Genomic DNA, 16,091 nt, shown 5'->3' with positions numbered 1-16,091 from the left:
TGACTACAACGTTCAAATAAACAAAAGAGAAAAACTTCCCCCACAAAGAAGTGCCTCTGCAGGAAATTAGCCACATAAGGCACAGCCAAGACTACAGTGAAACTTGTGAATTGATGATGGCATGCAGTATGAGTAACCTTAGCCATATTTCTCAAACTAAGCAACAGGCTCTTCTAGATTGATTAGTCAACTAATAAATCTCTTGATGCTATGATAAACAACAAGAAGAATTTGTGTTGCCTGTACATCTTGGGATTATTCTGTTCTTGCTGTTTTTTGGAAGAAATTTTACACTGTTTTTATTACAGACTAGTCATGTAAGAGTTTAGTAGCAGAGAGATCACGCTTAAAGTCAAAACAGCAACTTTTCATTCAGAGCATGGAAGATGGAGAGAAAGGAAAGAGAATACTTCACCACCACCCAAGAAAAAGGATACTTCCTACAAAGACTCATTCTGCATTGAATTGCAGGCTCCATCCCCTAGTACAGCCTTCTTATAAATCAAAACACCAGTCACAAATTGAAGGGAATAAAACAGAAGCTCAGACAACCCATGGAAGAATGAGCCTGAAATGGAATTCAAGGCAACATCAAAGTGTAAGCACTTCCACTGACTAGGATTAAATAGAGCTAACAGCTAGTGGCATTACTAAGAACATTTGTGCAATAAACAATTGGAGATTTTCCATTTTCTCCTGCTCAAATAAATTACAGCCAGAAACAATGATCACCATCATAGCTTCTTGGACAGTCAGATGAGGAAGGAGCATGTCATCTTGCATGATGTAGCAGGAGACTTTGCGAAAAGAGCGCAGGTCACGAGGCTGTCCGTTGATGAGAATCTCTCCCTTCATTCCTGTCTCTCTGAAATGAACCAAGAAAACAACCAGGGGTGAATCTTGCCTTCATTTGAGCTGTCACAGTCCTCATTATGTGGAAGTCCTAGGTAATAATTATTGCCTAGTATGGAATAAAACTGATGCAGTGGATAGAAATGAATTTATTTCATGATTATTTTCTCTTTCTTAAGAGGCTTCATGTGATTTTGTTGACAATTTCAGTCCAATACAAAATGTGTGCTGTCTTGCATAGATGTCTGAAGAAATATGAAGCTACTGAAGTGAATTTATTTAGGTTTCTCTGTCTTGTTCCTTATGCCCTAATGACAACAACACAGAAGCACCTCATATTTAGCCATAAACCACGAGATTCAGGATGATATTGCAATTTGGTCTAGAAGACATCAACATTATTAAGGTGTTGATTAAAAAGGGCCTTTTTTTCAAGTGTTTGTAAGATATGATTTTAAAATACCACAAACCTAAGAGCCAGATTTGTTTTGCAGCTAGAAAAGGAAATCTTTTTGGTGTTCTAGACTTTAAATTGCTTCCTATTCTTGCATCTGACTTGTTAACAGATAAATCATAAGTAACCAGAACAGGAAAAACCGAAAAACATAAGCAATAAGAATCTAATTAAAAATCTGTGAAATACTTATTTCTACAAACACTGGCTAGGACTTCTTCTGCTGTTGTCTCTAAGGAACCACCAGGCTAGATGATCCTTATCTTACTTGGGATTTTCACGTTACTGACCTGTATCCTGCCAGAATATTCATGAGTGTTGACTTCCCAGCTCCGGAAGGACCCATAATGGCAACCAGTTCTCCACTGCTGAACTTCCCTGAAATTCCTTTCAAAAGAGTCTTATAACCTGAAAGAAGAAAGAAAAGTTCAGTGAATCCTCCATACTCATGTCTGGTGGACAATATAAGTTTATTTCTGCTAAAAAATTACAACGATTAGCCATTAGTGGGTACATACTGAGAGGCTGATATTATGATCAGCACATTGCAATAACTACTGAAAGCCAAATTCTGAGTGAGAGTAGCAGCCTCCTCCCACTACACAAATAGTATGATGGGATCACAGGAATCCATTTATAAGCGCACACACTCTTCATTCACTCTAGGAAAATTTTCAGACAGGGATAAGCCTTGCTGCCATTTTCTAATTGCCTTCTCAGAGTATTTTAGGATGCTTGTGTCTCAGTTACAAAACAGAATACTCCACAGCTAATGTAACTCCACAGGCTTGGAGCAGAGCATCCTCCAATCACAGCAGCTTCAACACCAAAACTCTGCCCTCTCACCAAAACACTTTAGAAGATCAAGCCACAACAATCACGCTCTCAGGCAAAGCTGTTCTGGAAAAACTGCAACATGAACTTCAAACATCTCACCTTACTCCTGAAAACTACCTTTGTCGACCAACCTTCATTTAAAGCCCCAAACTCCAAGTTTCTGTAGGCATACACAAACTGGACTCCCATGAGAACTGCAGATTCAGGAGTTAGTTACATCCAGTTTTTCTTGCATGATGCACAATTTGAGGCATACTACGCTCTAACACGTCAGCTCTCTTGTGCTGGAAGTCAAGATCCCTGGTGCGCAATTTCTCACTGTTGCAGAGAGGCATCTTACTGAAACAGGGAATCTGTATAGATAAGAGCTTACTACATTTTTTTGGCAAGCAAAACAAGCAAAAGGTTGCCATTTAGTTAGCTGACATCTAAAAAACTCAAGTGCAGTAATAATGAGATTGTTGCTTGCCAAACATCTCTGGTTAATTGGATTTTCATTACGACCTGTAATAATGATTCACAAATTTGTCCTCTCCACTTATGATTTAGAGAAAGTCTTTTTCCTTTAGTGATTTCTGGAGGATTAATGGTGGGTGAGGAGGGTGGAGAGAGCCCTGACCTGCATTTAAACTTTTCAGAATTGTTTTCCCTTTTATTTATTTGATTGCTTGCTTCACTTAAAAGACCAGCACTTTTAATTAAGCTAATAAAAAAATGATGAGTAAGGTGCCAAAAAACAATCTTGCTGTATGTTGAAAATGTTTCTGTAATTAAGTAATTTCAAAAATGGAAGGGTGGAAGATGCATTCATGTGCAATGCTGGGATTCAGCAATCCTTTTTGCCACACTGGTGCATACTCAGGAAGCATTTATATTCCACAGGTAAACAATCCCAGCGCTGTGATTATCATTAGCACAGGCTGTAGCTGGAACATTGAAATGCTGTAAAAATCACCTCGTCTGCAAGCTCCTAGACAATGAATGACAGATTGTCCTCTTCTGATTTTCTCTTTCTTCCTAACTCCATCACTTCTTGTTTTCCTTTCATCCCCACTTAGCATTCTCCTTAAATTTTCTTCTTTATATTTTGTTCACACACTTTCTATGCCAGAGAGCAAGAAAAACGCTATGCTGCCATGGGATACCCAAAATCCACATCCAATACTCCTCTCAGCATTCCCCAGCCCAGGAGGAAAGCAGGGGACACAAAAATAAACCAAGACCCACAACAAAAAAACAAATGACCAAATGTATCAGAACAATGGTTTACTCAAGTGCTATCTTTTTTAATTAGAACATTAATCCTTCAGTCTAAAAACTTGTCCTGGACCTGAACGGAGCAACGCTTTGTAAGCTACTGAGATGTCCCAGGTATGAAAACAGTGGTGTATTCACATTGCATACTGATGGGGAAGTCCTAAGAACAAAAGCACAAAGACTCTGTCAAAAGGAGCATCTATTTAGAACAAAGAAGTCCATGGCACCCAAACAAGGCCTAACAACCTTGTTCCTCATGGCAATGTCGCCATCTTTTGGAAGCTGGAATTTGAAGGCACAGGGAAGATCTCAGACCTTTCAAACATGACAATATTTTCTAAATGGGATCTAAGGAAATAAAGTCCTTTACGCTATCCCTTAAGTCCAGTGAGAACCAGCTACCTCCCAAGCCTATTAAATTTGTAAGGGACCCAAGCATTAGACGTGACCAGCACTTGTTTGTCTTATGCACACACCCACCACACACAAATGATACACAGCTGGGAATCTCTTGCTCACGTTGGTCAAAAGCTGGCCAAGTTGGACTGTTACTGACTTCCACTGGGATAGGATTTCCCTCACTGGATCCCACATGTAGTGCTCAGGGTAAAGTACTCACTGGTGTCTTTCTCTGTTTGCTGCCTGCCCCACAAAGCAGTTCAAAATGATGGAAATTCACATTCACATAATTCTGCGTTACAACTATTGTATGGCCTTGTTCTGACCCAGATTACCAGGGGAAAGCATTCTTGTAGGAGGTCTGTAGTAGCTCATCATGAGGGCTAAGATCAGGACAGCAAATATTGCACAAATTTGTAGGGGACAATAAGGAACGTGTACAGCCATGAACAGTGAGGGAGATACAATCTAAAACAAACACTCATCATCCAAAAACATGCATCAACATATGCGCCTTTACCTTAAATTGAAGACTTTCCTCTCGCAAGATGACTATGAGATTTAAAATTACATCCATGAAAGTCAGTTTTCCAAACAATACTTCACAAATGACAATCAGTCTACCTTTAATTATATTGTCTTCCCCCCTCGTCACCTGCGCTTGTTTCTGCCCATCTGTTGGGGGTTTCTATTTTAAATATCTTGCACACAATGCTTAAATCAGAATGGGACACATCTCTGAAACTCATTGGCAAAACAGTTAAGAAGAAGAAGAAAAGAATAATTTTAGATCAGAATCCCAATCACTGGCATTCTAACTTGCTACCATCTCAAAGCTTTCTCTTCTTTTGACTGGACACACATAAGAAGCCTTTATATTACAAAGGTTAATTTAGCAACCCCCCCAACATCGCATATTGTAGCAGTAGTGTGGTGCCCAGTATAATCCTTTATCAAGAATTAAAGACCATAAGTAACTACAGCCTTCTCTTTCAGAATATTGAGGCTAATCTGCAACTGAATCAGTTGACCTAAAACTTCTATATTGGGCCACATGTCTTTCACGAGAAACAGATTATGCATTCGAAGGAGATTGTATTCTTAAAGCATGGGGACTGTTTTATATCCCTCTGCTGTATATCAGCAATTTCCGACCACCTTCAGTCCCGGTTTACCTGGTCCAGCTCATTTTCCAATGTCCCCTCCCAAAGTTACCATGACCTCACCCTTAAAAATACATTTAAGGTCCTATGCCCATGAGAATCTACATACCAGTTTTCAAGAACTACTTCAACTGAACATTAATAAACCATCACCAACCAGAACAAACACTTAGCAACTTTCTCAATCCAACCCACTAAAAAAAAAAGGATATAAAAAATTAGGAATCAAACCTGAAACAGAAAATGCAGGTAATGTGAAATGTTTTGGTCTTAATTTCACCCAACATTAAATTCCAGAGTTCAAGTGCTTCTCCTGAGAAATGACAGTGGTTTATTTCTGTGTTGGGATTTCCCACGGAAAGCAAACCCCAAGCTCCGTGACACTGGAGCCGATTCAGAGCCAGAAACACATGACTGGCCTGAACAGATGCCTATTCAAAAGGTGGATTTCCCTCGCTGTGTGATTGCAGCACAAAGCCCACAGCAGCCCCTTGTTTCTTGAACTGATCTAGGGTAACCTTTATATTTGATAAAGATGCCAGGGGAACTCTTGCTGCTTAACTCACCAAATTTTTTGCTAATGGATTCAACAGTGGAGATGTTATGCTGATGGTTTAATCTGCTTCCTTGTGGATTCTACAAGGAATTCTGGGGAGATTTAGTTGTATCATTTTCCAAAATTTATGATTAATCTTGAAGAGAAGCAAGCCGCCACCTCCCCATGCTTAGGATAGGAGCACACGCTTAAGAATGCGTCTGAATCAGTAAATATATATATATATATATATATATATATATATATAACTAGAACTCCTACCCTTACAGTGAATATCCTCAGGTAAATACTACCTCTAGGTTTTTGATTAGAATGTTTCATTCATTTGCATTTCATTACCACTAATATACTCATCTGGTATTTGGAGAAATGTCACAGACTCCTCGAAGTTTCTAGGCATCTTGGCCTAATTCTGCAGCCTTCAATAGGCACACAGAGCCCGCCTCAGCTCCCCGTGGGCCCAGCAGGATTTCCCTGCTTGCTGCAATTAGAGCAGGATTTGTCCTTCCCAATACGTCTGAACTGGTTCTCTTTCAAAACAAGCTCTTCTGAAGGCAGGAAATAGCTGTTGATGCCCCGTAACTACCACTGGCCTGAAATTACTCAAAGGTTTCACAGAAAATTTACTGTTGCAAATAAGTACGGTGGGAAATTTCAACTCAAAGAGCTCAAATGTGGCAAAATCAGAAACCGCTGAAAAACAAGCTACAAAATAAACAGCACTGGGCACTTAAAAGTCAAAGCCAAAGTCATCACAGCCTGCTCTGTCCACACTTCTTACCTGCAGCAAGATAAAAAGAAGTGCACTATTTTATTCGAATGCAAGGACTGTATTTCTATGTCCTTTTGTGCTGCTTTTTTGGACGAGATGCAATTTACTACTGTTCAAAAACATCCCGCTGGAAATACAGAAGACGCTTCTGGCAAATACTGTATTACTGTCCCACCTTATTTCAATACCTTCAAGAAGCAACGAAGTTTTAAAACAGCAATTTAAATACACAAATCTGTTCATTTACCCTACCATCAATATAACGGTTTGTTAAATCATGAGCAGAAACCTCTGAAGTTTCTTGTTACTCTGTACTGTCCCTGTTGTATTAAAGAAACTCCTATGCATTTTGCTATTCTAAAATTCAAGTTTAATTTTCACTTTGTTGCCTCTTATTTAAGTAAATAATAATAATAAATAAAAAAACTATGCCGAAACCCAGGGGATTCTCCAACACAAAACCTGAGTAAGAGAAAGTGGCATCAAGACCCCACATCTGCATCTTTCCCCTCGAGGCAGCAGTGAGTCCTCCTATTAGGAAAGATGCTCCCAGCAGAACCACCACGTCGCTGCTGTCCCTCAGGCCCATCATAGCCACACACTGATGGCTGAAGACCACTCCCTGGATTACCTACTGTGGAACAGCACAACAGGCAAAACAGATCCTTTATCTCGTGTTAAAGGGAAAGTTACTGATGTGTATGAGAAAAGGAGCTTGCAGAATTTCATCCAGGAAAATATCTTCATGGTATCTTGCAAACATTTCATTTGCAAGATCTTTAGATTTACAGCAGAAAACTGAGCAGCTGGGGAACGCTGGCAGATACTCTACAGAGAAGTACAAGATGAGACACACACACACACAGAGGAAACAGTCCACGGTCAGATATACACTAAAGACATTTGTAGATACAATAGAGCATCATCTGAGACATAATTCTGTATCATTTTTACACCATCAAAAAGTCTCTTCCACACACCTAGGTCTAGACATAACAACGAAAACTCTCGCCCAATCCTTTGCAAACTGTTATTCACGTCCTGTGTCTCTCAATCCTCATTCCCACTCCAGAGAGGAAGCTACTACATAGTGCCAAAACATTTACATGCATCTTAGCAAAACATCTACATGCTTCCTGATTGAGACTGTGCCAACCCACGTCATCTAAATTTCATCCCTGCAGGGCAAGGGTACGCAAATAGTGTTAGCGCTGAGATTCCCATGGAGCTGTTAGAGAAAGCTCTGCTGTATCGCTGTCCCATGTGCTGTAACTCATTCTCCCAGTGCTCGATTTCTTCTGCATCACCCTGCCCTGAGTGAAAAAAAACCCATAAGCAAGGATGTGCTTATAGAAGACCAGCAGGCTGCAGCTGCTGAGCACTGAAGTCAGGGACAGTGAATGTCTTCAGCTTAGTGTGTCATGACCATATTTTAAAGGTGAATGCGTGCATACGCTTGTACATGAAAAGATGCAGGTTGCTCTTCTTTGCATATAAATAACCTAATTGTACATGTAAATTAGTTCTTGATGATTTACAGTCATCCAGCTCCCGGTTTGTGTATGTAAACACGAGAGCTCTAAGTAGGCCAGGAGATGCACAGACTGACTCGCAGCCATCGCAAGGCGGTGGCCAGGTTCTGGGCTTGGGCTGTTCGGAGCATGGAGATTCATGAGCAGCTTACAGCAACAGAAGATGCTGCCGCTCAGGAAAGGGGTCAGTGTCTTTCTGCCCTCTCGCCAGGACAACTTCCTATCGCTTTCCAAGCTGGCACCACCAGTGAGAACAGCAAGCCCATCCACCTGGAAACCACACCAAGGAAATTTAAAGCAGTGGGCTTGTTCTCTGCTGCATGGGCTGCAGGAATGCCACCACCAGTACAAGGAGGCACAGCGTGCAGGACAGGCTGGGCAGCGAGGTGAGACAGCCCTTGCAGCATCTGGCTACCCTGCAGGCAGTTTACACCACCATCCAATCCTTATCTGGAGACTCCTTTTTCATTCTGCAACAAAAATTGGACTTGTAAGTTAAATGCAACTAGCCCCCGTGCACAATTCATGCTACCCCATTCAAACCATTTCATTCCAAACTGGGCTGCTTGCTTGCTGTATTTTAATATAAAACAATTAGGTCGCTTCCTATATACTTTAATATAAAACAAAATATAAAACAAAATATAAAACAAAAATATATTTTAATATAAAACAATTAGGTCGCTTCCCAGGAACAAGATTAAGATACCTGGGGCTTTTCTCTAAACCAAAGTTAGTTCAAAGCTAAGGCGTTTCCATGAACTGACATACTGTCAGGGCGATGTTTTCTGGATATTTCTAATTCTGCTACTAACCAGCCAGGGCACCATGCTCCTCACTGACAATATGAGTACAGAGTGCTTTCTTCTTGGTGGTAAGGCTAGAGTTTGTCAATGCTTAGGTTCTCAGATGAGAAATTATCTGTATCAATTGATACTATTTGAGTAATTTGAACTTGAAAAACCTTTCGATAGGGATTATTTTAATAGGTATTTCTTTCCCAAGCTCCCCACTCGGCTCAAACAGGCTTAGGTCAAAGTCGATTACAAGCTCCAATACGTGGGAAGAAAACCAGGGATCTTTTAACTTCCAGGAAACACACAAGATAGAAGAAGCCTTCCTGAGAATCAGAGTGAAAAAATATATTGCTACAATAACAGGGACCTTTCCTAATTATATATTGGCCCAAACTATACCTCTGTAAAATCTGGGGGGAAAAGTCACACTACAAATAATAGATATGTTTAAGGTAACTGAAACCTAGCTGTAAATCCACAGGTTCATGGTCTCAACCATCATTTGCATATATATTAGTAGTGGATAAACCTTTTTATGAATCATTTTTGTACTTCAGAATCCATACCTCTGTATATTTATATTCCATTCACACCTATCCCAGGGACACAGAACAATAGGATTTGCCGTTGTCTAAGCTCTGAGCTCTGCTTTACGACAATTAATGGAATTTACAATTGTAATGCATCCTTGTGCCCTGCCTCAGAGAAACGACCTTCGTTATGTAAATGCCTGTGAAACAGCAAGGCAGGCACCTAGACATCAGGACGGAGAGGGCAGAAAAGCCAAGCAAGTGCTTGAAGTAATCAGATCAAATGCTTTTGTCCTTTCCAACTCAGAAATGAGGAATCTCTTCCATTCAACCTAGGAATATAATGTCTTTTGCGCTTTACCAAAAAGAAAGAAGAAAATCCACTGGGTAGCAAATCTCTTTGTGATAGACTAAACTGCATTTCTTAACGTAGCTGAAAGGTATCGCTCTTGATCCACAGCCCATTTCCCACTTAGTGACCACGGGACTGATTATTCCTAACTCGGATGGAAAGCTTAGCCCACGCTTACGGCCAGTCTCGTAGAGTTCATTTTACCTCATTATGTGCACCTAGAAGCTTGACACCTAACCTGAGTTAATTGTTCAGGGCCCACTTACTACCAATAAAGAGAGACAGGCACCCCCACCAGGTAATTAATTCCACCTATTTTGCATTCCTGTTCAGGGAAGGGTTAAGAGAGCCTCTTTCTCTCACCTACAGTGAGAGCTCGGGCCACAGCTTGCACTGGACACTTAATCTCTAGATGCTGCGACAAACCTCATCCTTTGTCAACAAAGTCATGGCTGATTTCAGTATCAGTCACAAACAAAATGGTTACCAAGCTTTCTTCTGTATCTCTTAAATGTCAATTTGATCGTAGTACTCCATTTGCTCGCACAATTGCGGTAATTAAACGCACAAACTGCGCATTCAAAATCCTGTAGTCAGCTTGGCACTCCAAGATGCTTCCTACAAACATATCAAGGAGGGCATCCTACCCTTCTTCAGCAAGTGCAAACCTAACAGGCATGGTGCTTTTACTTTATCATTAGTATTTAGCACTTATTTCTCACTCTGACAACTGCAGGCAGTTCAAACCTCTACGAGTTTTTGCTTCGAGCTATAAAAGCTCAGGAATACATCACTTTCTTGGTAGCACTCAGTTCACACTTAACCAGAACACCTCAAAGCCTAAAAATTCAATTTAAGCTTTGGGAGGTCAGATCTTAAACAAAAGCTAAATGGTGAGAACCAACTTTTAAAGCAGCTTTTGAATTCTGCTTGTGTGGGTGCCTATGATTTGATTTCTAAGTGCTAGCGCTAGTGCGTGACACTTCCTATGTGCTAAATGCATCAGCTAACTTCCTCCTGGAGAAAGTCAGTAAAGCGTGCGGTAGATTGGAGTCTGGGAGATTATGAATCCCTAAACCAAGATTTAGGACATGAAATCCCTAGTTACCCTAGGCAATGCTGTATAATAAAAGAGACCGTGTTGATGAGAAGTCGGGAATCTAGATGAGAAACCGAATTTTAGCAAAGGGAAAATCTTAAATCAGAACATAGATTTAAAAAAAAAAAAAAAAAAAAAAAACTGAGGAGACCATTTAATTTTATTGTTCATTCAGATCGCTGGACTAGATATTAAGCTTATGCAAGACATTGGATCTGACAGTCCACATTGTTCAGTCAAATAAACAAAAAAATCCCTGACTAAGTAAAGATTTCTCCCTTTTGAAAGTTCAAAATAAGGACTGCATGCACCATGCTCTTTCCCTACTATGCAGGCTGCTCATCACATTATTTTAGTATCTCAATATTGTTTTTCTGTGGAGTAACTAATTAGATATGACAGTCTGTTAGGCTGCAAACTCTGCAACCCTCTAATTTTGGGTCTGAAGGTTTAATAGACTATGCAACCTCACTCACCTTGTCTGGCTGTATCACATCTCCTGGCCGGGCAGTGTTTCTCTATGAACACGAGGAGTTTTCTGCACACAGAGCCCCTACCACCAAATAACACGAGACTGAAGAGGTTGCAGGTGGACACAATTTACAGACTTCCTTGGAACATCCCATTCCCCCAGCTGTGCAGAGGAACAGAAAGGGAAGCAGGAGCATTGTGGGCACACTTCTTTGCTCCTTCAACGACCAATTAGACCTCCCCACTGTGCTGTGAGATGAATGGGTTTTGTTTCTGCCCGCACTAAGCCTATGCTCCTTACAGCTATGACCAGGAAGAGCTGAGGTATTTAAGAAACCTATCAATGCAGTAACAGACCTAGGTAGATATTTGACATCTTTTCTGTTACAGAAATACCTCATACAGAGTGACACTAATCCCACAGCTGCTCTGAGCCACTCGTTTTATTCACTGAGACCAAACATTAAATCCATCCTCTTCTACAAAGAACAGAATAAGACAAATGACACCTTCCTTACATCCTTAGACGTCCACGGCAGTATTTGGTTCTTGTCTGTTTCCTTGCAGAACATTTTTGTTTGAGAGAGTTAAAGCTGTTTGTCTTTCATAGGCATGCACACGAAGCCATATGCCTGCAACTGAGGATAGGGAATGACAATTAAATGGGTCAATGAACGAAAGTAACCTTCGACTGTGAATGCAAATAAATCTGTACTTGCAATGAGACGTGATGGCTTCAGAAGCAGTATTTACATGTTGAAGCATTTGGAGATCTGGGGCATAGCTTGTGCTTTGCCTGCAAAGAAAATTGCTACCCTAATTTATCTTCAACCCTTAGGAAACATGAAAGGGGGAAAAAAAAACATGTATGAGTGACGCACAGCTTTGTCTTTCTTCTGAATCTATTGGAAATATCTTTTCAAAGCAATATCCATAGCCCAATCCTTGTTTGATAATTGCTTTTTGCTGCCGTTTTTTAATTTCTTTTGTTTCTGTTACTTAAATGCGCAAGAAAGGTCTTTCCTTACAAAAGAAGAGCCAACACAATTTGAAATGAAAGGCTGACACATTCTCTCAAATGACAAACTGAAGTCACGAGCCTGATGCATACATTTAGAGATGAAAGCTGTTTACGTATGCCAGTCAGGCAAAAAGCAATTTCCTCATAATTGCAGTACCTTTATACCTCAAAGTACAAATAGTATTATTCACAGTCTTACAAACAGATAAAACCAGAACTCTCCCCAACATCCCTTCCCTTTTAAAAAAAAATCTTCAAGCAGGAGATATTCTAAAATAGCCCAGCAGCTGTTAAGAACCGAACTGCCCCATCTGCCTTCATTTCAAAGTGCAGATGCAGCTGGGTCGGTCACTCTGTAGTGGGAGTCAGAAACCCTTCCTCCCTCAGAGAGGACTTCTTTGGGTCTTCTAATGTTGGTGTTCAGAATAGCCATGTTCTTCACTTCTGCTCTCTCCCTTCTTTCCAGCCTCTCCCCACCCACATGCATGCACAAAGCAAGAAGAAAAAAAGGGAGAAGACTCTAGCTCTCTCCTCCTACCTACACTTGCGTAAGGTCTAGGGAACAAGGCTCTGGGGCTCTTCAGAGCTACAGAAGAAACATCAGAAGTTACATAGCACCTCTTTCCTCCATGCTGGGTCTGATGGTAACATCTAGTCTGAAGAGTTTGGATGCGCAAAAGTAAGTTTTTCCTAAGAAGCTGTTCATTGCAAACAGCCTTATCACAAACTCTGGGCTAAATCAGTATCTGAGGGGATGTCTTCTGCAAAGTGCAGAGCAAATACCTTTTGAAACCCACTGAGAGGTAAATATCAGAGGTGTTTTAAAAGAAAACTCTGAACTTGGGTATTAAGACTTTAATTACAGGAGCAGAGATATGGACAGAAACATCACCGATTGGCCTCCGAAACTGGAGAGGAGCTCAGTGAACAAGAACAGAAGTCACATGCAGAAGAACCGCTGAGGCTGAGGAAGCTGCTGTGGTGGTGGGACATATCCTGGTGGCCAGCCCCATGGCCGGCTGGAGCAGTTATTTTGGGAGATCCTTCTTTTTAGCAACAGTCACACTGATTCTTCCCTTTTTCTCCTCGACGCTTTCATGAAACAGAAGCACAGGGTAATATATTTACTTAATCCTAGAGCTCATCGAGTGACAGATCTAAACTATGAGATCCTCAATGCTAAAATAAAGGAAGACCTGAAGGGTGTATGGAAATAAACCCTGGGTTAGCCCCAGTTCCTGCATTTTACTTAAAACAACTGTGTTTTTTTCTCTCGTCTTGAATATTTACACTAAGGAAGTTGCCCAAATTAAAATACTTTTCGCTGTCAGCAAACTAAATATAAAACCCTCTAAACACCGCTGAACTAATTAGCATCTTCTGTGGCATGTCAGAGCTGAATATGTTGCAAAGAGAACCCGACTGCACAGGGCATGGCTGCTTCTGGAATGAAAACGGGTTGGAATAAGCGGCTTTTAGGAGGCTGATTTCTGCTTTTTCTGCAATTGGGAACTGGAGAAGTTGGCAGCCTTGTGGGGACAGGCATCTATTGAGCTACCATGAACTACTCAATTTCCATCTGTTTTAAAAAGCTCCAGTTGACCTACATTTTATGTTATGGATTAGCTGAAGCTTATGGAGTAACATAGACAAAGCTTGACTCTTGCTGCTAATCATATTTCCTAAGCAATTGAATATTTTACCAGTCAGATGGCCCATGTAAAGATGAGAGTTTTCAAGAGGAAAACTTTTTAGCATTTCACACACAAAACAGAAATATTCCCTAGACAGATGCACTTAGACTGCAATATAAATATCAAGCTGATTAACTTTTCCTTAGCATACTAAGACAATTCAAACATACAAACTGAAATTATTTGAAGTTTTTAAAAAAAGGCTAATTAATTCACAATTCCAGGACATGCTAAGATGAGGCACCAAAGTCATTTGGCATTTTGGAAACCCTGTGGTTTTTTCCTAAATTATCTACAAAATGATTGGTAAAGCACGTCAGAAAGCAAAGACTCATTAGAAAAAAAAAGCATGATTTCCATTCAAGTTTCCATTTTCTTATTTTGATGTGGACAAAAAACTCAACCTTGGTTTTGTGTGTTTTTCTTTTTTTTTTTTTTTACAAGCCAGTAACATATCATTCCAGCGGCCCGTGGGACACACTGACATGAGGGTGAATCAAGCTTAAGTCCTTGAGTCAGATCAAGAACTCCAGTTTGGATCTCTTACATTTTCAAGTGCCCTGGTCATCAGAGAGACTAGATTTTCTCTCTTCCTCTTTGTAACTACAAAGTCCTGGACCTGACAAATCTCCATGAAAATCCATTCAGCAAAAAAATATAGTAAAGAAACAACCTATTTCTACTCTGATGCACTACCATTTTCCAACAAAAAGAAGCTATTGAAAATTTCCTGTTGGATTTTAATCTTAGGCTCCATGGGAGATCCTCCATATTAACAGTCCATTTACTTACCTTTGTATTAGTTTGCTTCCCAGAAACACTTGTAACTCCTTTTGACACTTTTTGTCCTTTACAATGAGGTTCTTCAACTTTTAATGAAAACTCAAGGGATAAGCTAAGAAGAGGCTTAGGCTGGATGTTGGCTGATCCAACTGGTCTATTAAGACAGGAAAAAATTGGTAGTGAAAGCAATTGGTTCATCCACAAATTGTAACCCCATCAAAAGAAATCTAATGCCTATGTTAATGACCTGAAGATTTATGTGCATCACTGGGAAGAGAGGCTCACATAAGCAGTGCCGGTCTTCTCACATCCTTCTCGTAGATGTCCCTGTAAACCATATTCCAAAATACACCTGTTTTTCCAAAGTCAAGACATGCTTCCATTTTTTTCTGACTACCAACTAAACCAACAATATCATTGCAGAAAAACACCAGCTGGATACGTTACCGGAAAATTAAAATTGACTTGCCTCTTGAGATTTTGTTATTCTCTGTGTGATCTTAGTACGACTGTCTGCCTATACTTAATATACTTCTGTAAGTCATGTATCTGTGCTGCTTGTTAACACCTGCACACTCAGAAAAGAAGAAGGTATTAAGAGCCTGCTTACATGGTTGTCCTCACTCCTAGTGCCACTTTAAATGAAACAGTAACGACACACATAACAATATCCACGATACCTCAAAATACACGTTTTGATCCTAAAAACCACGTCTTCTCACCAGACTCAATTCCTACCAAACGTTCAACACAGCTCCACTAAAACCAACAGAGCAGCACAGGCTCATGCTAGCTGAGTAGCTGGCACATGGCTGAGGGATTGAAAGTGGGGATTCATAATAACCTAGACACACAGCAATATTTCAATATTCAAATATTAGAAGGTGGAAAGCTTCCATAAAAGAAAAACCAATGTATCAGGAACTCCAGATCTTAAGGAGGGATTTATTTTACCCAGTTGCAACATCCACAATGTAAATAAGCTCTCACGTGTGAGCTATTCCAATGCTGATAACACACCAGTTTTTTGGCTATTGCTGAAAAGTGCTTGCACAGCATCAAGGCTTTCTGCTTTTTTTTCCTTTTCCCTCTCTGCCCCCTGCAGCCATGAAGCTGGGGATGCACAAGAAGCTGGGCCCCCAGCCAGGACAGCTGACCAAAGGCAGCTCCCGCACCATATGGCACTGTGCTCAGCAATAAAAGCTTGGGGAAAGGAGGAGGAAGGGGGGGATGCTTGGGGTTATGGCAAATTTCACCCCAAGTAACCGTTCTGTGTGCTGCTTTACCAGAAATGGCTGAACACCTGTGTGTCGATGGGAAGCAGCAAATAAACTCCACGCTTTGCTTTGCTTGTGTGCTTTGCTTTGCTTCACTTATTAAACTGCACTAATCTCGATCCCTGAATTTTCAGGTTCCGCTTTTCTAATTCTCTCCCCCACCCCACTGGGGGGCAGTGAGGGACCGGCTGCATGGGGCTTAGCTGCTGGCCAGGGTCATCCCACCCCGGCTGCTCCTCCTCACC

At 40.7% G+C, this 16,091-nt stretch overlaps 1 protein-coding gene across 1 annotated transcript in view; it reads right to left on the bottom strand.

Moving 5' to 3' along the window:
• Window positions 1-16,091, bottom strand: part of ABCG1 (ATP binding cassette subfamily G member 1) — a 52,393-nt gene that overhangs the window by 16,865 nt on the left and 19,437 nt on the right. Inside the window, exons 3-4 of the mRNA XM_035315871.1 lie at window positions 1,597-1,714; window positions 733-865 (exon numbers count right to left, since the gene is read on the bottom strand). Of these exons, the coding sequence (XP_035171762.1) occupies window positions 733-865; window positions 1,597-1,714 (251 nt within the window). The remainder of the gene's footprint in view (window positions 1-732; window positions 866-1,596; window positions 1,715-16,091) is intronic.

This window comes from Oxyura jamaicensis, chromosome 1 (assembly GCF_011077185.1).
Source record: "Oxyura jamaicensis isolate SHBP4307 breed ruddy duck chromosome 1, BPBGC_Ojam_1.0, whole genome shotgun sequence".
Lineage (NCBI taxonomy): Eukaryota > Metazoa > Chordata > Aves > Anseriformes > Anatidae > Oxyura > Oxyura jamaicensis.
Note: the sequence above shows the minus strand (reverse complement) of the source record. Positions and strands in the feature narration are given on the sequence as shown.